The sequence below is a fragment of the Mauremys mutica genome, chromosome 12 (genome assembly GCF_020497125.1).
Source record: "Mauremys mutica isolate MM-2020 ecotype Southern chromosome 12, ASM2049712v1, whole genome shotgun sequence".
NCBI lineage: Eukaryota > Metazoa > Chordata > Testudines > Geoemydidae > Mauremys > Mauremys mutica.
This window is the reverse complement of record NC_059083.1, coordinates 76,459,264-76,485,066: the sequence shown is the minus strand read 5'-3', so window position 1 is coordinate 76,485,066 and position 25,803 is coordinate 76,459,264. Positions and strand designations below refer to the sequence as shown.

Sequence of the window (25,803 nt, the reverse complement as noted above, 5' to 3'; positions counted from 1 at the left end):
TTGACTAATTTGAATTCGGGGGCAGTTTTGCTTGAATAAGCCTAAATCTGGCTCCCACTGAAGTAGTGGTAGTTATATATCAAAATCAGTGGGAGCAGAATTTGATCCTTAGTGAGCAAACCTGAGAAATAGAAGCTAGTAAGTTAAAAATGCTGCAAGTTTAACCTATCTACCAAGTGTGGGACATAACAATCCTATCACTTAACTCATTCCATGAGCACGGACATGTATATTTGCTTGATCTCTGATTGTTAATATCCCTTTGATTATTCCAAAGATTTTGAGTATAAACGTGTCAAATGAAAATTCAAGTTCCTTTGTTGTGAATAACAGAATTATGAGAAGTCTCAGAAAATTCTCCATTCCCCCATATTTTATCAGTGTCCCCTTGAAGCTAGAAAAGCACCCAAAACCTGGTAACCAAGCGTAGCAGTTTATAGGGTAAAACCTGCATCAAGAGAAAGAGGGGAATCTGAAATAGTCACAAATGGTAAAGCAGGTGCACTACACAAGACCTGCACTCCTTTATGTTATGGTTCACTATAATGAAAGATATTGATCATGTTGTGGCAACAAATGGTAAAAACATGACATTTTGAAATGCACACTTGGTGGTCCGGCTTATACATTATTCCAAATTCTCAAACTTCACATATAATGACTATGTCATTGCTCTGTAGGAGCCTGATCCTACAAAGTTATCTGCTCTCTCTCATGTGAGAGCACGTTTGCAGGATTGGGCCCTTAATCAGTCCCCTCAATGCTTATCATCCATAAAAGTAATTTCAAATGTAGGAAAAAAAAGTTTTACTTAATTATCTTCTTTTCCTGGTTTGAACTGACCAACTTTGTATCTTTCACGGGCTTTATCAAAGAAGCCGCCAGCACAAGAGTACATTTCATTTTAAGTGGGCTTTGGTTGGTGGACTTAAAACTGATCATGCGTTTTAGTTTCAGTAACTTGCAATTTCTGCACTCTTTGATAATGCACTTTAAAGAGCAAACCTTCTTTAATGACAAGATTTAAAAGAAACGACATTTCTGAACAAAATATCAAAGCTGAGAAAAGACAGTTCTTTTTAAAAAAAAAAGTACGAATTAAAATGACCTTGTGTTCTGAAACTTTTTCATATGATACTTGATGTTCTATCTTCCCTTTCTACCATCAGAATGAGAACTAGTAAAATTCATTAGTGCCTAGTGCCTTCAGTGAATTGTGATTTGCATTAAGATAATTTTAAAAGTCAGATCCCTGCTACATTCTCTATTAAGACGGCTTATCACTGGGGCTATATATGTTTTTTCAAAAAAAATCAGTGTAACTTTTAACGCTACAGGATATTAGTGACCACAAATATTTTCTTCCGGTCACAGTAAGTCTTCTCTGTTAGGAGCGAAGCCATTTCTCAGTTTGAAACAGCATGAAACATGAAAGTTGTTTGTATAGGATATAGGCAAGTAGCAGAAGAGCCTCCGTTATGCTGGAGAAAAACAAACCAAACCCTTACAATAAAGCACTGTGGTAGAACAAAGCAAAGGGGTTTGATGGTGGGTGGGGGTTCTATCCCCTTTCTTCCAACTTCAAGAGAAATAAACATTTGTTACATGTATCACAAGAACTGTAAGAGGCAGTGAAACAAAGTTTCACCTTGATAAGGGTGAGGACTCCCTCCCGACGGGTGAATGATCTGATGTCTTTTTTTTTTTTTAATTATTTGTGTGATTTTTTATACAGAATTAAACAGTCATCCTTCTACTGCAAAAAATCAGTAAAATAATAATGCACAAATACAGCCGTCGCCAAGTCACAAAGAAGCCTGCTTTGCTACAAGCGTGTGGTGAAATCAGCCACTTTCAGCTGACAACTCTTTTGCTAGCAGGTGAAACTGGGGTAGCGGGCCTTGACTAGCCAGTCAGCAGTAACAGTTACAGACGTGAAACCAACTGTTACCTGATAGTTAATCACATCCCGGCGCGATACATCTTGATCATATACCAATTACAGGGAAGGCACAAACCTCAACTTTTTTTAAATGTAAGAAATGTTTTAAAAATTATAGCAATTTATTTTATGGGGTGAACCCCAGGACCTGGTTTAGTTTACCCCTGGCCTCCACAGTACTTTCTCCATAAGGGGAGATCATCTCAATTCTGAAACACTCAAATTGACCAAGCTCTGCTTTTCTCGCTCATTCTTAAACTGTTTGTTGAGATCATCACTGACGTTAGCAACCCATTTCCTTGATACATAATGAAATTCAGATCTGCATTCAGTCGACTCAGGGATCCATGTGCAACGGAGCTTATGTGCATTAGTTTGGCTACTCCACTGATTTCAAGAGCCCGAACCACTCTGATAGGTGCAAAAATATTAGCAGCATGCTAATCATCAGAAACATCTCATTTCATTTGTGCTTGGGAAAAGAGGTTTCATCACAATAGATACTTCTATCTCAGAGCCAACACAAAGCAATTTACAAAAGCTAATCCACTCAGTTCATAATCTGCAACTCAGTGAATTCTTGACATTTTTTCTGAAGAGTTGAATTAATGTCCTTCTGAGTAAACAGTTTTTAATGTTTCTACCCACAACAAATTAAATGCATCTTGGGACATCACTCCTAGTAAAACACACCACCGCCCAAGGCAGGGCTTAGTGGCACCTGCTGCATCACTTCTCTGATTATCTGAGAGCTATGAAGAACCTTTATCCATAAGCAGTGGGATCACTAATTCAGTGTTTCCCAAACTTGGGACGCTGCTTGTGTAGGGAAAGCCCTTGGCAGGCTGGGCCAGTTTGTTTACCTGCCCCATCCGCAGGTTCGGCCAATCGCGGCTCCCACTGGCCGCAGTTCGCTGCTCCAGGCCAATGGGAGCTGCTGGAAGCGGCGCGGGCCGAGGGACATACTGGCCGCCACTTCCAGCAGCTCCCATTGGCCTGCAGCGGCGATCCGCGGCCAGTGGGAGCCGCGATCAGCCGGACTTGCGGATGGGGCAGGTAAACACACCGGCCCGGCCTGCCAGGGGCTTTCCCTGAACAAGTGGCGACCCCTGTTTGAGAAACACTGTTGTAAGCACTTAGGCACCTGCTAGAGTTTAAGCACATGGGTAGCCCCAATGACTTCAATGGGACTACTCAGATACTTAAAGTTAAGCACATATGTTTTTGCAGAATAGGGGCCCTTATTTGCCTTTTATCTTTTCAAAATACACTACATAATTCAATGCATTTTCATAGTAAAGCACCCTGCCCTGTGGCTGCGTCGCCCATGTAATGCTCACTGATGGCCCTTAAAGGCCATTAATCAGAATAGTGACTGGAGGCAGTACCTGTGAAGTTTCCAAAGTCAGAACAGGCGTTTTCCCCATGAATACATCACGGTATGTAAAACTCTCACAAACATCATGACTATTTCAGCGAATGAAATGTTCAGGGACCACAAACAATGTCAAAACAAAAAAGTATAAAAGAATATTTTAATATTATGTAAACATATGAACATGAAAACAAGGTAAAATATGTTTTAAAATATCTTGAATAATAATAATAATAGAAACATGATTTTATCATGTATAAAATTGAATAAAAATGATATTAGGAAGTAATAGCAAAACCAATAGTCGAGGAAATTTAGTTGCGCAATAAGTAAATTGAGCACACACACAAACACACTTAATATAGCAAAATTGTAAATCTGTAATAAGATAATGGTAAAAAATAATTCAAGTAAGATACAACTCAAAAAATACTGGCATGAAGGATGGATGTGCTTTCATGAGCTTAATTACATTTTCTGTGCTAACAAAACAGCCCCTGATCTCACAGTTTAATTTACAAGATCCAAATCTTCAAACCTGCTGAAAGAAGTCCATTTGTCACTTGAACAATTTCCTCTGCTCCAGCAGTTACCTAAAAATTAAAATGCTCTCCTTAGTTATATCTTACTATTATTTGTATTAGAAAGTGCTCATAGGCATGAATCAGGATCTAGCCCCTTTATGCTACTATTAAACACATATATATTACAGTCAGTCCCTGCACTGAAAAGCTTATCAGGTATCCCCAAACACTGCACAACATTAACCAAGAAGGGTCTGCTAATGAATCAGTGTGAAGATAATACTTCCCCCACTCCCACCCTCCCAAATGAGCACGAATTTAGTCCTTGTGAAAGATTCTGGCCTGGTCCTCTGTTAATCACAGAACAGCTTCTCCAAACTGGACTGCTAATGTGGTTTAACCTTAGGCATATCCATTGGAATACAATGGTAAAGTTAATTTTCCTACCCTTCTCCTCTATTAAGAATGGCACTAAAGTCATTACACATAAGCCACATTCAAATGTGTTGCTCAACTTTTGGTCAGTATTGACCTGGATCTAAACCTGTGACTGGATCTATATACCATTACCAATCTCTTAGCCAGCTAGTACTGTGTGTGAAGACACTGACTGACTGGCTCAGTGGAAACGTTTGGGCCAAAAGCATTGTTGTGTAATTCCACTGCTCTCAGTGGAGGTATGTTGGGGATAAATCAATACATTGAATCAATATGTTTATCTGACAATGTCTCCTATAATACAAAATCTCAGGGAGAAAATATGAACACACACACACACACACACACACGTACATATTTTATCATCACTCTCAGCTACAAATATACAAAATGTTAAAGAGTCCTTTTAAGATTCATATTTTCAGACTAGTTTTTATATCTTACATGGTTTTCATTAAAATATCTGCTGTTTATATGTGCACATCCTGTTCTTTGCAGAAATCCTGATGTGAGATATACAATTATCAATGAACCCTATAAGGACAAAAAACCTCAATGACCTTGCTTGGAAGTTTCCTTTTTCCCAATCATCCATGTGAATCATTTACTCTAAGGGCACAGAGAATCTTTTTATTGTTGTTGCAACACTTGTAGTCATTTATTTTGGATGGTGTACAGCTCTGAAACAAATCTAAAGCTCATGAAGATCCTGTACTTTGAATCTGTGAGCTGTAATATTCAGAATTGCATCATCGTTTTCTATCTTTAAAAGAAAGCAGCATCACCACAGATCTGCAGCTGTGCACTGTGCCACTGTCTCATCATGAACATGGAGGCGAAGCCCAGACTTGTATTGTACCTGCAAGTTCTCTAATCTTGCTCTAATAGTATTGACTAAGCATTGTGGTTAGAAGAGCCGGGTAACTTCTCAAAGACAGCTTGTTTACTGAAAATAAGGTTCTTTTTAAACTGCAACCATATTTAAGCATTTTAATTAAGCTGTAAAACTTCAATAGCTGAGACCCACAGGTGTGAAATGGTACAAATTGATGAGAAGATACTCATTTACCTTCTGGTGTGGTACACATTCAGTTCTTCTTGTAGGACAGATGCTCTCTTCTGCAGAAAGTTTACCTAAAAAAAAATCCCATATGAAAGTGGTGTATAAAATCTTAATGAATCGATTGGTACTTGTTTCACGGAGATTGACTTCACTGTCTAAAGCCCAGTTTACACTGGCTAGTGAAACCTCAATAGCACCTTAGTCGCGAGCTGGATTTAAGCATGATGCTTGACCGAGTTGCTAGTGTGGTTTCCCTGGCCTGTGTACCCACAGCATTAATCCTGCACCCTATCCACTCAGTCAGGAGCCAAGGCAGCCACGAAAACTTTTTGGACTCAGAGCTATACTGGATAATGTAGCATGTGAATAAACATGGGACTGAGAACCTGAGTTCTAATCCCAGCTCTGACGCAAAGTCAGTTCACTTCTCTACCTCAGTTTCCTCATCTGAAATATGGTGAAAACAATATTCTACTTTCTCACAGGGTTTGTTTGAGAATTAATGCTTATATTATGTAGCACTACCATGTTAGAACAGCTTACAAAGAGCTCACAGGGGTGTGCAGTGAACAATTGTGGCAATGCATTTTAAACTTTACTAAAGTTTTAGAAAACTTTGCTGAGCAGTGAATATTTGTTCATTTTTAACAGTTCTTGGTCCATCACCCCCCAGGAACAATTAATAATCTTGACAGGTGCAAGGATTCCACTGCCATTCTCCTCTGATGTTTTCAAACTGGAATTTCAACAATTTTCAAAGACAAGGACACCTGTGCTTCAGAAGAGAACCCTGCTTACTGAATGGTTTGTGACTACCATATATTGCTGCAAATGAAGCCGGCAGCTACGTGTTTCTGCATTAACACCCAGTTTTAAGAGTCTGGAGTTACGTTTAGTCCTTTGAAATGCTGCTGATCCAAAAGAAGCCCTGCAGGGGTATATCAGTTTCAATTTTAAAAAACAAAACTCACTGTAAGGTGAAGTATTCTTATATCTGTCCCAATGGAATGCTTCCTACCAGACAAAGTTAACAGTAAACCATGCTTTTAAATGGCCTTTTACCATCAACTGGAAATAGATCATCCTGGTAGTTCCTTAACCCTTTATTGGTCTTTAATCAGTGACTTTAATCAGAATAAATATCACTACCACTGGAAATTCCTTTACATGCAATAAATAAATATCTGCAATCGTAACTATTAACTTGTGTCACCTTTAGCATGTGGGAATATAAAGCTCTCTCTGTTGGAAATTTCATATTTCTGTTAAAGACAGACATTGCTAAGGGAAATTCCCATGCATAGCAAAAATTGTTACAAACTAACCTTTATGCATTATAAACAGAGAATGTAAGTAAATTAAACTAACAACCATTTCCAGGGATAGAGATGGACATGGAGAGTGTGTATATCTATATCAGCTTGTAAGTGTTTCTTGGAAATTGATGTGGGTCTATTTAATATCGTATGTACCAAAAACTATAAGCAGTTTTATGATTTTAAGTAACGACCTCATTTCAAACATGTGAGATTTATCAAATAAATCTGAGCCAAAAAAGTGTTGACTTCTGCATGAAAAAACTAACTCTCTTAACATCTCAGATACCAGTTTAACCTTTCATTCCCCTCCCTCCCCCCAAAACCTTTGGCATTTCATGAACATATGGCATGTCTTAGCATTTCAAATGATTCCATGAATGGCTCCTGAAGGATTCTGCTCCCCAGAGTGGAGTTTGTACATCACATCACCACCAGACACAGCATACATTTATAATATCAAAGAAATGTAAGGTGGAAAGGATCTAGTCCACCCCTCATGCTTAGACAGGATCTAATATACCTATCATGATTTAGTTGGGGATTGGTCCTGCTTTGAGCAGGGGGTTGGAATAGAAGACCTCCTGAGGTCCCTTCCAACTCTGATATTCTATGATTCTATGACCATCCCAGACAGTTGTCTAACCTGCTCTTAAAACACTCCAAGATTTGGGATCCACAATCTCCCTTTGTACCCTATTCTAGTACTGAGGATGTTTTTCTTAATATCTAACCTACATCTCCCTTGCTTCAGATTAAGCCCACTACTTCTTGTCCTACCTTCAGTGGACATGGAGAACAATTGATCACAGTTTTCTTTATAACAACCCTTAACATATCTGAAGACTTATCTGGTCCCCCTTCAGTCTTCTTTTCTCAGGACTAAATGTGCCCAGTTTTTTAAATCTTTCCTCAAAGGTCAGGTTTTCTAAACCTTTATTTATTTTTGTTGCTCTCCTCTGGACTCTCTCCAGTTTGTCCACGTGTTTCGTAAAGTGCGGCACCCAGAATTGGATACTACTCCAGCTGAGGCCTCACCAGTGCCTAGGAGAGTGGAACAATTACCTCCCATGTCTAACATACAACATTCCTATGAATACAGCCCAGAATATTAGCCTTATTTGCAACTGCATTACATCAGTGACTCATATTCAATTTGTCATTCACTATAACCTCCAAGTCCTTTTCAGCAGTACTATTTTCTACCCAGTTATTGTGCATTTTCCTTCCTAAATGCAGTACTTTGCACTTGTCTTTATTGAATGTCGTCTTGTTTAATTTGTTAAGTTAATTTTGAAATCTAATCCTGTTCTCCAAAGTGCTAGCAACCTCTCCCATCTTGGTGTCATCCACAAATTTCATATGTATATTCTCCACTCCATTAACCAAGTCATTAATGAAAATATTGAATTCTACCAGACCCAGGATTGACCCCTGCGGGACTGCACTAGATACACCTTCCCCTTTAGACAGTGAACCATGGTTAATTACTCTGATTATGGTCTTTCAACCAGTTCTGCACACTCCTTATAGTAATTTCATCTAGATCACATTTCTCTAATTTGCTTATGAGACTATCATGTGAGGCTGTGTCAAAAGCCTGACTAAAGTCAAGATATATCACACCTACTGCTTCCTAACTACCCACTGGTCCAGTAGCCCTACGAAAGGGGTACGTTGTTTTTTTTAAACATGATCAGTCATTGGTTTAAGAAAGTGACATTTAACAATTTGTCTTCATCTTTACTATTCTTACTTCTAGTGCTGCCATTCTGATTAATTTACAGTTTCATAGATTTTAAGACAAGAAGGAACCATCTAGTTTTATCTAACACAACACAGATCATAGGATTTTCTGAGTTAATTCCTGCTTAAAATCCAAACCAAAATGTTGTGTGTACCAAATCAAATGTCTTCGACAATATATTATATCAACACTATTACCTTTATCAACCAAACTTGGAATTAATACAATGGGCTTTTGAGGCAGTACCTGAAAAAGCAAAGGGCTGCTTTATTATGCAGGCTGCAAAGGAAACAAAGGCCTGGGCTACACTGGTTGGAGGGTTCGAACTAAGATACGCAACTTCAGCTACGCGAATAGTGTAGCTGAAGTCGAAGTATCTTAGTTCGACTTACCTGGCCATCCTCACGGCGGCTAGTTGACTGCCGTGGCTCCCCCGTCGACTCCGCTTACTCCTCCTGCCGAGGTGGAGTACGGGCGTCGATTAGAGGATCGATTTATCGCATCCAGACGAGACAAGATAAATTGATCCCCGATACATAGAACACTACCCGCCGATCGGGCAGCTAGTATAGACGTACCCAAAGATTCCACCAGTGCATGCTGAACACAGCTTCTTCTGAAGAAACACTGATAATAGACAGTTGCTAACCATACCCTGTCTTCAGCAGCATATTCTTGAGGGAAAAAAGGGTAATAGTTGCAACATCACTGCTGACTTTATTTTCTACTTTCAGCAGGCATTTGCGGTAAATCGCTTGGATCAAGAGAGATGACTCTTTGCCTAGCAAGATGAGGGAGTTGGGGAGTGGGGGATCCTAGAAGAAAGGTGATGGTGTGATAAACACTGGACTCTTGCCAGTTTATCAATGACATCAATCCAATATTGCCAAATTTAATGCATTCATAGTTTCCTTTATAAAAGAGATGAGTGTTATTTAAACCCTAGAATTGGAGACAATTGAGTGCTGATATCTTACCTGAGATTTTAAAGATGCAATGGTGTCTTCGAGTTCCTTTCTCAAAGATGCTGGCATCAGACCTTTGAGTTTGGTTTCATATTCTTGTCGTATGTATGTCACCTGAAATTGAATAAAGAGATTTAAATGACTCATAAGCAATTTGGGGGGCAGGAGAGACTCTTCACAGTCAGCTTCTTCTTAGAGCAGTGTTTCCCAATTTGGAGGCCAGAACAAGACTAATTTGGGGGTGGGGGGAAAGGGAGGATCAGTATGGAGGAAGAAAGCTGTAAGAACGCAGATCCACCCACCACCATCGCACACAGACACTGGAAGCATGCGTCCACCTTTGCAGGTCAAGTGGTAGGCAGCTCCTTAATGTCACCCACCTTCCCTTTCCACTCCTGCCGTGCCCTTTATGCAACCAGCTGTAGTTCTCATTACTCAGCTCAGCCTTGTATGGCACCAGTTACCATCCCCAGGGCCATGCAGAATTCTGGTGAGTGGGAGAACAGGGAGCGGGTTCTGCTGTACTGGTGGATGGCTGGGGGAGGCACGGAGAGGATAAAGTGTCCCCCCAAAACATGTAAAAGAGCAAAAGAGAATAAAGAAGAGAACAAGTAGACAGAAAAGAAAACAAGAAGGAAAAAGCTAGAAAAGGAGTGTGGAGAAAATGGGCAGGAAAAGAAGACCTGGTAGGAGCTCTGTTAAGACATGGTGTGAGAGGACAAAGGAAGGGCCATGCGGCTATCTCCCTCTAATCCGTCCATGGGAAGCTTTAATGAAAGCAAGGCTGGGGACTGGACAGAGGGCCTGATGCAGCAGCCACTGAAGTCAATGGGAGCCTTCCTGTTGACTTCAGTGGGCGTTAGCTCAGGCCCACAGGCATTGCTTGTGTCTCACTCCTAATATACGAGACAAAATAACTCTGTAACCAGAATTTTTTTCAAAACACTTTGAAATTAAGAAGTTTTGTAAGGAGGAACATTTTGTGTCCATGGATGTAACTATATTTTATTTACAGCTTGGCATTTCTTGGACTTCATTCCAGGACTATTAACGCCCTCCAGCTAAATGATGCAGTCAGAATAGTTTAATGACTTGTCAATCCCCATCTAGATATTTTGAGGATCTTGTCTTACTTATTATTACACGGAAAATTTGCAAGACATTCCTTGCCCTCTTCACAGCTCATTTTTCAGTCACATTCACTGCAGCAGAGTAAAAATTGTTGATCTACTATTTTTCTAACTAAGCTCTAAAAGTATCAACTTGAGTAGGACCAAAACCTGTCTCTTGAAATGATTATTCTCTTTTAAAGTAATTTCTAAGCACATTATCTGACACTACAGCAATCTCCATATGCTTTTGCTTTCTGCTTGACCTTTCCCTTTTGGCTGCAATGAATTCAAGACCCTGTTGGAGATTCAAATGCTCAAAGAGATTTCTAAAATGTTTGGACTTGGAATGACTCTGTGAGCACCTTCAAAAGACCAATGTGTGATCCCCTTATACATGATTATGGGTATATATCAAGGAAATATTACCACCCTAGCAGCTCATCCCTGTATATGCTTAAAAATATCACTAGAAAATTATGTCTCTATTCTAACTATATAGAGAATCATGAATTGATTTTTGTCTACCTAAATGATCACCAGTCATTGAGGGATGGATTCAATACCCATTGAAGTCAATGGAAGGACTCCTTATTGGCTTCAGTGGGCATTATATCAGGCCCTTTAAATAGGAAAAGGGTGTGTAAGTCCCAAAATGAAATAGCGGCAAGAGTGTAAAAAAATATTTTTAAACTTTCAAAAAGAAGGTGTGATAAATAAAGGCTGAAATAAAGGAGTTCTGTGCTATTTCGTTTGGGGTTTCTGACATAGATATGCCATCTACCATGGCATCTTTGGAACCTACCAGCAGTGCCCATATCTGTATGTCCTATGCACTTCAGGGCTAATTTATACACGTTAAGGAAACAGTATAACCAGCTGCAGTCATCATTTTCTAATTATTTTTATACTTAATTTCCCCCTCCTTTTAATTAGTATTTTACACAATCCCCCACCTAAAACTGACTGGCAAAGGGCATTTCTAGAGGCTTGGTTGAAAGCAAAGCATGCAGGAGACCCATGAGACTCATGTCTCTCATTGCCTAGGCTATGCTGCCCTGGTGCATTGTTTACATAATACTCTTGAGTCTCAGGGGAGTTTGGGTGATGATTTTTTTATCCAATAGTTCCGGAGCATTCGTACTTAAAGGCCATGCAACTGGATGGAGGGTTAAAGCAAGATGTCTTTGCAGATGTCTACAGTAAGGAGAAAAGTTTCAGCTGAATATAAATAATCACAGAATCACAGAACCATAGAACTGGAAGGGACCTCAAGAGGTCATCCAGCCCAGTCCCCTGCACTCGTGGCAGGACTAAGTATTATCTAGACCATCCCTGACAGGTGTTTGTCCAACCTACTCTTAAAAATTTCCAATGACGGGGATTCCACAACCTCCCTAGTCAATTTATTTGAGTGTTTAACCACCCTGACAGTTAGGAAGTTTTTCCTAATGTCTAACCGGAACTGCCATTGCTGCAATTTAAGCCCATTGCTTCTTGTCCTATCCTCAGAGATTAAGAAAAACATTTTTTCTTCCTCTTCCTTGTACCAACCTTTTACATACTTTAAAAATGTTATGTCCCTTCTCAGTCTTCTCTTTTCCAGACTAAACAAACCCAATTTTTTCAATCTTCCCTCACAGGTCATGTTTTCTAGACCTTTAATCATTTTTGTCGCTCTTCTCTGGACTCTCTCCAATTTGTCCACATCCTTCCTGAAATGTGGCACCCAGAACTGGACACAACACTCCAGCTGAGGCCTAATCAGCGCGGAGTAGAGCGGAAGAATTACTTCTCGTGTCTTGCTTACAACACTCCTGCTAATATATCCCAGAAGGATGTTCACTTTTTTTGCAAGTGTTTCACTGTTGACTCAGAGAATCTTGTTTGAAGTGTGTGTGTGTGTGTGTGTGTGTGTGTGTGTGTGTGTGTGTGTGTGTGTGAGAGAGAGAGAGAGAGAGAGAGAGATTTTATTTTTAAAAGAATACAAATCTTGATAACTTAGATACATTTATGCTATTATTTGTGTGAGTGCTTTAAACATTATGAGGTATATGTACTTTGCCAGGATAAATATCCTTTGAGCCAAGAGCTCATTGAGGGTGGAGTTCTGGATGCAGCAGAACATGCATATTTGTGTTCATTTAACATGTGTTATACATGTTCTTGGTGAGAGAGGAGAAGAAACAGACAGCTAGAACTGCTAAAAATTTTTTTTTGGAAGTTAAGAAAAAATAAAAACTATATTTCACCAGTCAGGCAGATTGTGCTGGAGAGCTTTTCTGAGCTCATATCTAAAGATAATACAATAACGGTGAAATTCACATTCACATTACAAGCATGCACAAAGCTTATAAAATTGGGGATGCAAGGTCCAGGGAAAAGAATTCCATGGCCCCCACTCTGCAAACAGGCAGTGGGATGCCAGTCTAATCCTTCTGTCACCATCATTTCAGCCAATGGGAATAGTGGCTGCAGAACCTCTAATTCCTGGTCACTAGATCCATGCAAGTGTGGCTACCAAGTTCTATTGCCAGTAGCCCTTTTCCACCCTTGCATATTCAGAGACACCCTTCCATTTTGTGCAGGCCCCATTGCAGTGTCCCGTTCCCATCTGCATTGCCACACCATAGATATATCATGTTGTGACTGGTCTTGCACTAGGCCCACCGTGGGGTAAATTTCACCGTACAGATTTCTGGCAGCGCTTAAGGCTAAAACCAGCATCGCCCCTGCAGCCACACCAGCCATTCAGTCAATGGGAGTTTTAGATGTGTAAAGAGGGGTGGCTCAGGCCCCTTAATATGTATTCTTCCTGTGCAATTTTTGGAAGTCAAGTAAGTTTTATTCCAAATACATGTAATGAAAACTTCAGGTAAGACATGGCTTTGTGAGTGCACAAATTCTGCGACAGGCCTCTTCCAGCCTGGTTATTTTTTACCAGTATAATCTTCAAGTGCAATCTAACTGCATGTTTTCACAAAACTGTTGTACACTTTTCACACTGTAATCCAGCAAAGGCTGAAGAGAGATGTTCCCTTTTGAGGAAGATAATTCTTGGAAAGTCACAAAGAAATAAGTACCATGCTTTAGAATCCAGATACACATTACTAAGTTGGCTGGAAGGAAGTTCTTGAGTACTATTTTAAAAAAAGAGATAGAGAGACAGACAAAGCAAGAAACAATCCCTGGTAGCTGAAGGATTGCTTGGGGCTGATTCTTAGAATGATTTCTTTCTGGACTTCAGTGAGAAGGTGCATGCACCATTTTGCAGTGAAAACTGATCTGCAAAATACTAGACCGTAATATCATGGTGAAGAGGATCTCCCTATAAATTCAGCGCTAAGATAGTTTGTTGAAAGTATATTACTTTCAACTATATTCATTAATAATTGCACAATGGGATGAAAATAAGATCCCAGATGTTTCCTGTCACACTGTGCTAAACAACATGCTAATAGTTGTTGGCTGAAGTTACTAACAAGATTTACTGACCCAAGAGATTTAAACAGATCATGGTGAAAGTCTAAATTACTTCTTTATAACTAACACACAACATATATCTGGGTATGGTATGCTAATTTTGATGGGGAGGGGGGTCTATATTTTTAACATTTATTTTAGACCAAGGAAAACTATAACTGAAGAGTGTTTTTGTTTGGTTTGGTTTTTTGTCCCTAAAGACTTGTCTGTTCTTTTATTGACGTGAGTCGCCTACCTAGGACCCACCAAAGCTGTGTCTCCTCTATATCCTTAAGAGATGTTTAAAATTGCAATTCTTCATCCCTCAGGAGGGCTTTAGTCTGTTGGATGGGCTAGCTCTGTTTTATTTGGTGTTGTGTTAGGTTTTCTTCAGCCATGAGAAAGCCTTTTTTCTTGTTCATTTCGATGAGCTGATTTAATCCAGCAACCCCCAGGAAAGGTTTTATAGGTTTTAATACAAGTTGTCACGCTGATTTTTTGTTTACTCAAGTATGTGGATGGCATATGCAGTTTGAAATTCTACATTAATCATCTTTGATGTCAACAGAAGCAATTAAAAGCTGTAGTTGCCACAGATAGATAAAGTAACCTTTGGTTGGCCACACAAGTTAGGAAAAACGTAAGAGCTGAACCATCCCCACACACTCCAACATGAAATATAGGAAATGCTGAACTGCATGGCATAAAATGTTTTGTCATAATGAGTCAAGACAAATCTCACAGGAGATAGACATTTCGTTTGGCTGTGTACGTGAATAAGCCCTTCATCCTTCCAAACCCAGCAACTCTTCTTCTACCCCATGGGACTGCCCACCTCCAACAGGCGACATTTAGCTCTTCAGTATCTAAGTATTATTATTACAATGCAGCCCCAATTCGCAAAATCCTGGATATGTGAAACTCACGATTAATCAAAGATTGGCCACCTCCTCCCTGGCTGCAGTGACTGATTCTCTGCTCCTGCAGGGAACAAGCTGCTGTGCCGTGGAGCTGCTAAGATTCTCAGTTGGCCTTGGGAAGGAAGCCTGCCAACTCTCTACAATCAGAGGAACCCAATTATCCAGAAGCCCAATTTCATTAAGGTTTCAGGTGTCCTCCGACTCCAAAAAGATCTTAATAATTCTGGGGTCGATTGCAGATGACCATCCCAAATTACTTGTCTTGGACCTCCAAATTCTGGGCTACCCAAGGCACTTTTTGACCCAGAGCCAGACCTGATTCACAGTGTACTAGAATACAAACTTTCTTTCCTATTTGGTTCACATACTCTCCTATTACAGGGATAGGAGGTTGGAGTTACTACCCTCACTGTGAAATGCATGCGGACATGTGGTTCCTACAGATTTAAAGACATACAACAATTTCATTTGACTACACTATTCTTAAGTTTTCATTAGTAATAAGCATTAAAAATTGCATAAATTCAATTCAACTGAAAATCGTAGAGCAATATCAGCCACTCATGTTCTTTTGTCAAATATGCACCATGTTGTTCTATGATAGTAAAATAAATTCAGCTACAGAACCTACCCTGCTCTCACAATTTCAATAAAGCATAAGGTGGTGGCATAGCCAACCTTTGTGTTTTTCTCTCTTTAGCTAGTAAGCCATTTGAGAGTCCAAAACATCTTTTGCCTTGCTGTTTTACTAACCCTTAAGGGCCACCAGTTATGCTGTGCTGCTCAATGCACAATCTAAGCTTTCTGCTCTAAATTAGTTTCTTTCAACTTGCATCCAAGAGACCTTATTACTTCAGCGGCTTGTATTTCAATATCTTTCTGTTCTTACCCCAGATCCCCCACCTGGAAAATCCTCTGTTTGTAGTTAAGCACTAAAGGTCTATATAATTCATAACTGCAAAGGAAGAGAAGCTAGGCAAAACTTTAAAAAACAGCGGGCTGCATATGACAAGAACAGCATTCTTGAGATTACATGAGCTGGATAGGAATAAAAGCTTTCACTGTCAACACCACAGAATAACAAGGAATGCTGTGGTTAACAAACTCCCTCCTCTGTCCGCCCCATCCAGTAGGGGGCCTCCACTGTCTCTGTTGGAATGTTCATGATCCCCAATTCCTTAACCCCTCATCCAAAGGACTCTCACTGCTGGTGGAGGACTGTTCCCATTCAGCTCACATCCATGTTGTTCCGCAAACTGGCTAGAGAAGTCACTGTTACGTGTCACGTGTCTGAAGACAATGGAGAAGCCAACCCAGGTGGAGTGAGCAGACAGCCAGACTCATCTGAAAGCTAATACGTTGGATAAATACCAAGGTAGGTGGAGAAGTCAATGCCTTGAGGACTGGCAGTGGCATCACACTCCCAACCAGCACCAAAACAAAAGACAGTACTGAAACCAGGGCTGGTACTGATTCTGTAGATGTGGTCTGTGCCACAGTCATAGTTGGCACCGAAAACGGTAACTGTGCTGATGGGCATCTTGGTACCCACAAGCAGGCTGACCTTGAGAGCCCACTCTGACTCTTAGGCAGTGCCGAAGATGGTGCAGACAATTGAGGCAAGTCTGCAATTACTCCAAGTGGCACAGAGGACAGAGCAGAAGAAGGCCTGACATGGTGAATGCTCCTGAATAACTGATGAGTCAGGAACAGAGAGGAAAAGCCTGTCCAATGCTGCCTGGTATGCCAATGGCATGGAACCATTCGGGAACAATGTCATCAGTACCAGACTCAATGGGCATCACACAGATGGTACTGGAGTCCACACTACAGTGTCCTACTGATGCCACCTTAGTACCAGAGAGTGGGTAGATGGCCCAGCTTCATCCCACATGCCAGAAGACTCATGGTGTCAGTCTGCTTTCCTCTTGAAAGAGGAGGATGAATCTCTGAGCTCTGAAGTGGCTGCAGTCAGTTTTCTGAGATCTTCTTTTTTAAAGGATCCAAGGAAGGAGAACAATTTATCTTCCTCCGGGGAGAGGTATCAGAGTCAGGCAGAGGAACATTGGCCTGTTTTGGTTCCAAAGTTGCCTGAGAGGGCAACTGATCCATAGAGGTCCCCAGTGCCGAACTGGGCCTCATGGCCTGCTCCGTAAGGTGCTGCTTGAGGTGTAAGTCTCTCACCACCTGAACATATGCAGATGGTTCACCTTTCTTTAGTGCTCCCTTTTGTCAGGCACAACAAACACCACAACTGGGAATCACTACTGAGGACAGCAACCCATGCAATGGAAAATGTTCAAACTGTGGTGATGGCATCATACCAGGATAACTATCGATCGTAACTGACCTCTACTAACTAAAACTAAGGGCACTACTATACTATCTAACTATTAACTATACACAACAAAATTCCAGACTGAAATAGAGAAGCACAAGGTAGAATACCACACACAACGCTACAATCTAGTCACGGGCAGTGAGAAGGAACCAAGGAGGGTTGGGGAGTGCTGCCCTTAAATAGCTGGGGGGGGGCTACGGGGCCACCCCCCACAGGTACTGCTAAGCTTTGGTGCACTGGGCACATACACATGCACTGGTCACATGCACCACTTGAAGAACCAACATTTCAGAATGCTGCATAATAGCATTGTCCGTGAACAAATATATTAAGTTGGCATGGCAACCGAATGCGGTAAATATCCAGCAGTCATAAAATTAAGCAAGTCAGAATAATAAACATTAAACATGAAAAATTCAATAAATGCTATTGAGTCACAGCTCTCAATTATCACTCTGTACTTTGGAATAAAATGAAGCAGCTTTGTTTTGCTAAACAGATTTCACTCCAAATACCTCCAACACAACCCTAACTCATCTAATTTCCCTCTGCCTTTATTTTAATCAATTTGAGAAAATGGAAATTAAAGGCTTGGAAATCTGTACTGGCACTCACCCTCACTCCCCTCAATAACATTCATGAATTGTACATAATTGATTTTCTGTCTGAACAGCATCTCTCTCCTTTAAGGCTCTTTTTGTGACATGACTGATGCTTTTACCCTTGAGGATGATTGCTATGGTTTAAACATCTTCAGTGTTGTACAATAGCAGCTGTACTACAGTGCTCATGTAACTGTGAGCATAAGGTGAATTTTATAATTTTTTCTTCCTCCTTCATGGGGTACAAACTTCACCCAATGTCTTTCCCACATCAAAATTTAAAATCTTTGGTAGTCCTTTCAAAATGAAAAAGTAAACAGGGGAGCAACATTCTGAAATGGTTTCTGAGGTAGGGTTCCTATGGGAGAACTTCTCAGAGGTCTGTCTACTATAAGCTTTTTGTATATTTTGCAGTGTGGCGGTTGCTTTAAATTTTTTTTTTAAGTCGTCCAGATATTCAAGCCAGAATGTGACTGGGATATCTACCACAGATGTTTACATAGGCCCCAATTCAGCAAAACACTTAAGCACATGCTTAAGTCCACCCATATTTAGCAAAGCATATAAGCATGTGCTTAACTTGAAGCATATGCTTAATTCCCATTGAAGTCAATGGGATTTGAGCATGTGCTTACATCCCTTGCTGAACTGAAGTCATATAAACAATATAGGGATGGCTGCAATAATGACTCAGATTTTATAACTTCTATAAAGGTGGCAGCTTGATATGAAGCCGTACGATTCAAGAAACAGAATAGCTCTCCAGTAAAGTGAAGGATGCAGATCTTCCCATTGGAGAGCTTGAATGTGTAGGACAATGTTGAAACTACGCATTTATCAAAGACAATTAAATGCTGCAACACAGAACAGACAATATCGGAAACTAATCTAAAATCAGAAGTCTACATATTACTGGGAAGCAAGAAACCTTAGAGCCCTGTTTTCGGAAATGGCTCTAGTTATTTCCTACATTGTGATGCTTCCTGGATTTCCCAGGAACTTCTCTGGGGTTGTTTTAATGTTGTTTAACTCCTATAAGGAAACCTCGTCTCTCCAATATTCTGAGTCATTAGTTGCCTGCCAGGAATAAAATTTTAAAATGTCTCAAGTGGTTGGGAAGCTTATATTTGGAATAAATGTTCAATATTTCAACATAACAAAAGGTTAGGCATGAGGTGCACCAAGGTTCCACACAAGAATTAGTGTTACTTGATGGAAAATGGGGTGAACAACAAATTTACAGATGATACAAAATGCGTCTGACGAAGTGGGTATTCACCTACGAAAGCTTATGCTCCAATACATCTGTTAGTCTTAAAGGTGCCACAGGACTCTCTGCTGCAAAATTTAGGTTAGTCAAGATTTAAAGAAGACTGAAAAGCTTTCAAGGGATTTAATAAAAGTAGAGGAATGACCAACACGTCAGCAGGTGAGACTCAATATTGAGAAATGCAAGGTAATATACACCAGAAAGAATAAACCGAAACGTTCAGCCACATTGTTGAGTTCTAAATTAAATGTAACCATTTAGGAAAAAGACAAAGACAGTGCATGACAACTTCTGTTCAGTATGCCGTGGTGGTCAAATACGCAAACAAAATGTTATGGTGCACAAAGACTAGGCCAGAAAACAAGATGGAAAATATTATAGTATTTTATACAAATCAATAGCTTACCCTCAACTGGGATATTGCATTCAGTTCTAGTTGCATTCAGTCCTAGTTGCCTCTGCAACCGTAATCATCTTTTTATAGCTTTTTTGTGTGGAATGTGTGTGTAAATATTGTATCTGTCTTGACCAATTTAATAAGGAACAGGTTAATTCTTTGTAAGGAACAAAGGGTAAGCTTAGTAAATTCGTCAATCACTTCTGGAGACTGCAGAGCTATAAGGATGTCCCTACAGAAATAAGACAAACATGGAGCACTAAAATGCCACCCAACAAGCCATAACAAGAACCAGCTTTTTGTTTTTAATTAAAAGCACAACAAAATATTTTTTTCATGTCTCATTCACTTATTTGTTGTTGTTATAGAATCAAAACACAGAATTTTTCCTTTTAATGAAAAGCAGAAGCAGTTTAACCCCCACCCCCTTCCTCCTATTATTTTTTTAAAGGAGACATGTAAAAGCCCAGCAAACTGTCCTTTGTAATGGTGCCAAGCAAATCCTTTATGCAATGCGGTATCGAGGCAACAATATTTGGTAAGTGTAGGAAGAAAGTTCCAAGTAAGTGCCTTGAATATCTCAACCGCCTGATCCGAGGCTGTCTACCATTATTGCCCCTTCTCTGAACATGTCTATGGGTAGTCTGGCCAAGGAACAACAATGACAAATATATCAGAGATCCATTTTACCATTGAGTTTCTGGAGAGAGAGACTAAATTAAAAAATTAAAAGGAAAGACTCAAAAAACCTTGTAAGATGAGCAACCTTGCAAGACTGAACTCATTCAACAAAGCCTCAATTGTTGATTAACTCACTGGGGCTAAGAATCAGCATCTTCCAATGCTAACATATTAACAAATTGCAGAAGCAGCTTTGGACTTGACGGTGCAAAAATCAATGGGAATTTGGCTTCTACCTCAGGTCTGAAAATGGGACTTTAAATCCTATGTCACTTCAGACATTTCTGAACATTACCCAATGCTTAGAAGAACAAGTACAATTTTGGGGAACTCTTTTACAGGAAAGATATAAGAGAATTAGAAAAGGAATGGAAATTTAGTGGACATTACTGAGGTGTAAAGTAGAAGATAAACACTGAAGGTGAATGCCATAAAAACTGCTAGAAAGGTATACTGAAACTAAGAAAGGAATGGGCATTAAGGAAGTTCCTACGAAACTTTTTATTCAAGAGGATGTGTGTGGAATGAACTAACAAAGGCACCAACAGAAACTGCAACTATTAAGATATTAATATGTTAAAAAAGAGTTAAACACATACTGGAAGGAAAAAACAGCTTAGGTTAGAAAACTAGGCTAACAGTTTGACACATCTAGAGGAGATGCTTGAAAACACTATTTAATAGCTGGAGAGGGACCTAGGACTCAAGAAAGCTGGGTTCTGTTCTAGACTCTGCCACTCTCACTATACCACCGTGGTCAAGTCACCATATGTCTATGTCTCAATGGGCCAGCCCCCATTTGTAAATAGGACAATAATACTTGCTAATTGTTATGAATTTTTGGAAATACTCTGACGATGATTATCCCGAAATGTTACTATACGAGGAAGTACAGATACGGGAACAGACAGAATGGAGCCATGAGCACTTTGGCACCAAATCAGGATCTGAAACACTGGACAAGTGTTTACAAGTCAGTACAGAAAAAGTAATAGAGACAAGGGGAGATTCTACAAACTCATCTCTCCTTGCATCAGGTCAGTATTCTTTGTGTGAGCGCATGATCAAAGACAGGGATATGTGGATTTGTGCAAGCTCTACTACTTCTGTACTTTCCTGCATATTTCAATTTACAACATGGTTCTAATGCAGGCACATCACTTTGCATTTCAGTGATAATTTCATGTAACAATTCTGAAACAATATTAGATTAATTTTCCCAATCTGTACATTATAAATAGTGAGCTTTGCGATGGAGCAGATTGAGGAAAAATGAACATTAGGAATTTCTGATTTCACTGACCATGTCCGGAATAATCTTAGCAGTGCTAATCATATGGAATCATTTATGTACAATACTCTAACACAATGAATGCATAAGATCTACAATAAACATTATTTTTATCCCAAGTGTTGTCAAATTATAGCTCTCTTAACAGAAGTCATGAAATAACAGGTTATAGTAATACCAGAAACCTCCATTCAAAACAATATTGTTGCCTAAAAAGCATAATTTAACAGCTAAAATAGTTGAAATACCATCTTGAAACAAAGAGCATTGGATAAGTATTTGCCCCTGGGGTTCAGACAGTTTAATTCTCCTTTATTAACAAAAACAAAAAAGAAAGCTAGCTGAAAGTATGGTAGGAGAAGATTTGCTTTTCTCTTGAAGCAAGATATTATTGTCAAATGTAGAGTCTGTTTGCCCAAGGAAAGAAATCTAGTAGGACAGTACTGTTTACCTGTTCCTGTGTCTCCAACTCCTTGTGCTGCAGCTTCTTTTCTGTAGACCGTACCTGATTGCAATAATTTTCCATTTCATCTTGTAAAGCCTGAAACAATATCAATCCATGCAAAACACAGGTTAAAAATTAGAAGATGGACGGGAAAAAAATACCCATATAATTGCGTTCAGTTGGTAGCAAAAGTCATGGGTATTGTATACTCTTCAATCTTCGTTTTCAACAATATCAAGAGAGCCACTGACAAACTTATTCTGACACCCCGACTCTCACTTAGCACCTTATTACACAGGTAGTTCTGCTGATTACAACAGGACTACCAATGTAGGCGTAAGGGTAGCAGAACTGAACTCTCTCATCTATTTATAAGTATTGCTAATGTTCATAAAGTTCCCCTAACTCTTTTTATTTGTACAATCTGTGTTTTGTTTGGAATCATTTCATGGTGCACCAGTACTTTGACTTAAGGGGGGGAAAAATCTGCTCTCTCAGGAACCATGTCTTGCATCTGCAGTGGAAATGGACTCAATGTTATCTAAACTGTAAGCTCCTTGAGGTAAGGCTTTACCTGCTAGTAAAGCACCTAGCACATATATATACAAATCCAATAAATAATGATTGCTAATAACAATGCTAATTTAACTGATTTTTGTCTTGCTCTTAAATCACCACAATTTTTAATAAAATCAGATGAGACACAATTATTTGGTTTGTTATTATTTATTTGTATTGCTGGACCTCAGGACCCAACTCTCAGGCCAAGGCTCCAAAGTTCTAGATGATGTAAGAACACACAAAAGACAGTTCATGTCCCAAGGAGGTTATAATTGAAATATGATAATTCCAACAACTAAACAATTAACAAAAAGGTTTGTTAACATTATCATTAAATGTTTTAATGCACACTGAATATTCACTTACTAAAGCTTAATTATAGGCCCCTGTTTGAACCTGGGCATTGGTACCTCAAGAGTTGACTTGAAGCAAGGTGCACAATGCTTATGCTAGAGAGACACCATCACAGAGGTGGTGATGGTAGCAAGAGAAGTATTTAGGGTTATCTGTAGAAGACTAGGAAATGGGAACACAGCTAGTGTATCAGCTAGAAAGTACAGAGCAGGGTCAGGACTGTCTCTGAAAATGGAAATTTAGATCGGATGATACATAATAAATATAATTATAATGACTTTTAAAAATCTAAACAGCATGGACATGCTACTCTAAACTCTGCTGTAAAAGACAGATCATCAAACTTGTGTTCCCTTAATGCATTTTGCAGAGCATGTGGTATGGTATCACATGCTACTCAATGTGGAATACCCATAAATAAATTGGAATAATTAAAGGTACTTGCAGTACCAAAGATTTAACAGAAAAAAACTCTCTTTTCCACAGCACTGAAATACTGTAGTCTCAAATCATTTACAGGATAAAATTGCTATGCAGATAAGATAAGAGGACTACTTATGATAGATCTTGCACATTGTTTTGAAGTGATGCCAGGCGTTAACTTTAAAGTATTAAAGCTATAAAACCATTGCATATTCTGATGCCAAAAAGTTTAATGGACTTTAAGCCTGCCCAGTGGCTTTTACACTATCATTTTTGCTAGATAATGTTGAAAACCAGTCTTTGCAGCCAATCTTCTGTGCTCAACACGTCTTGGAGTTCAATACATTTGTATTAATAGCCTGAAAAAAATTATTCATGTAATGTGTGCTTTGTTTTTGTATTTCTGATATGGCAATTTAAAAATAGAACTATAACTTATGATTCAAAAACCCAAATAATTATGTCATACTATTACATGAATTTGTAAAAAGAATGGGGTCATTTCATGTACTAGAAAATCAACTGAGACAGGCCATGGACCCAATGAACTAAATGAGTTTTGTTATTGATTTCAGTGGGATTGAGCGTATAGAGAAATTGGTTTCCCTTTTTACTAAAATCAGGAATGTCCAATAGCCATATTTGTATTAGCTGTCTGAGATCCTACAGGATCCACCTTCTACTACCATTTTCAATTGAGCAACTAATATCATCCATCTAGTATGTCATGGTGAAAAAGAGAATTATGGAATTGTTTTGTACACTGGAAGGGATCCTCAGCTATGCTGATACCACCCACTAACCACATTTATTTCCTTCACTCAAAGCTGCCAACCTTCCTCTAACTGGAAAGTTTCATTCATTTGCTTGGTTTCTGTGGTGTAAAAGAGCATGTGTGTATACGGTTTTATTTTATTTTCGTCTTTGAGAAAAAACAACAACTTTCATTGGATTCCACTAGGAAAGGCCGAAGCAAGTAAATACATCCACCAAGACCGTACTGATAGTAAACACAGCAACAACTTGGCACCATTGAAGAGAACTTGTAAAGCACCATCTCATCCATCAATTTCCCCCTTTTGTCTTTGTTATTATTTTTTTAAAGCACACAAATATATAGTGCAGAGGGCATACAGTGAAAAGTACATGACAATCTGAGGATATGTGGGTTTAACTATCATACATTTGCTTCTTAAAATGTTGTAAATTCTATTCTATTACAGATCTAATTACCATTATACAATTATCCAAAACAGAATATATTGTGTGAGTTTATAGACCATTACCATTCTACCCATGGAATACCCATGCCTACGTTTAATGACTGATGGGATAGATAACACAGGATAGTGTAAAAATAAAAAAATCCAGTTTTGAATCACAAAGGCAGTTTCCATTTTTTCCAAATGGAAAACAAAAACGTAAACAATTAAGATGTGTCTGGACACACAAAGTTTGCTGCAAACTCGGGTGTGACTCTACCCCGCACTAGCCTGCCACGTACTAACTGTCCATGTGGACTCTGTTGACATGCGTTAACAGTTTGTTAATCAGTTAAACTGTTCAAGGTACAAAATTCATCCCCTTCTCAGCTTTTCTGAGTTAGCTTACATCACTGCTGTAAAGACAGTATTTTTTCAGTTATACTGGCTTTCAAATGCCATGTAAACATGTTTGCTGTTGAAAGTCTACACCATACCTGACCTTGGAAGTGCTTTGTGTTGGCCTGAGAACAAAGAAATGAAATGTTTTGCTTTCCAGCCCAGATATCCTACACTTTGAAAAGCACTTAAAAATGTAAATGAGATAATAAAGCTCTACTGCAACAATGTGGGTGAACTACAGCTGCGGAAAATGGCACATTCGTTAGATTTATTGATAAAAATAGGAAAAAACAAACATTTTACATTGCAAATGTTTTTGAGTTTTAATTAGCTGTTCATAAGATGCAAAGAACACATTAAATTGATAGTCATGTGCCTGATGGAAGAGAGGAGGGACTGTTTTGTGGCTACAGTGCTGATCTAGGACTCAGAAGATCTGGGTTTAATTCCTGGCCCTGCAACAGGCTTCCTTTATTAGTTCAGGCAAGTCACTCAGGCAAGTCACTGTAGCTCAGTTCTCCTCCAGCTGTGAAATGGGGATATTAACACTGCTTTCGCTAATATCTGTGAGACACTTAGATATGATGGGGATATTAGCGGATAGATGGAATGTGTGAACAGATTTTTTTTTTTAAACTTGTAAACCATATAGTTTTGACTTGGAGTCACAGACATAAATATGGAACGGCATGATGCCAGTTCTACAAAGGCACTTTTCAGACAGAAACACACAGTGAGGCATTAGTTACAAGATCTAGTTGGAAGAAAAAAAACCCAAAAAAGACCTGGAAGGATCAAATGAACAAGCATACAATGGTGATACAAGAAGGATTTTTTTTTCATTTTTAATACATGAAAAAATGTTCTGCTTGTACTTTAACTACTGTAGAGGAAAGAGTTAAAGAGAAAAAACCATGCATAAAAATACAGTCTTGGAAGAATTGAATAGGCAGAAACCAAAACTGTTTTGACC

General features: G+C 39.2%; 1 protein-coding gene across 3 annotated transcripts in view; it reads right to left on the bottom strand.

The window, feature by feature from the left end:
- Positions 1-3,603: 3,603 nt before the first annotated feature.
- CEP112 (centrosomal protein 112) overlaps positions 3,604-25,803 on the bottom strand; it is a 271,084-nt gene continuing 248,884 nt past the window's right edge. For all 3 annotated transcript variants that reach the window (XM_044984032.1, XM_044984034.1, XM_044984033.1), the window contains 4 exons: positions 21,895-21,984; positions 9,383-9,484; positions 5,349-5,413; positions 3,604-3,910 (listed from right to left, as the gene is read on the bottom strand). In XM_044984032.1, the coding sequence (XP_044839967.1) occupies positions 3,907-3,910; positions 5,349-5,413; positions 9,383-9,484; positions 21,895-21,984 (261 nt within the window). In that variant the 3' untranslated portion in view covers positions 3,604-3,906. The remainder of the gene's footprint in view (positions 3,911-5,348; positions 5,414-9,382; positions 9,485-21,894; positions 21,985-25,803) is intronic.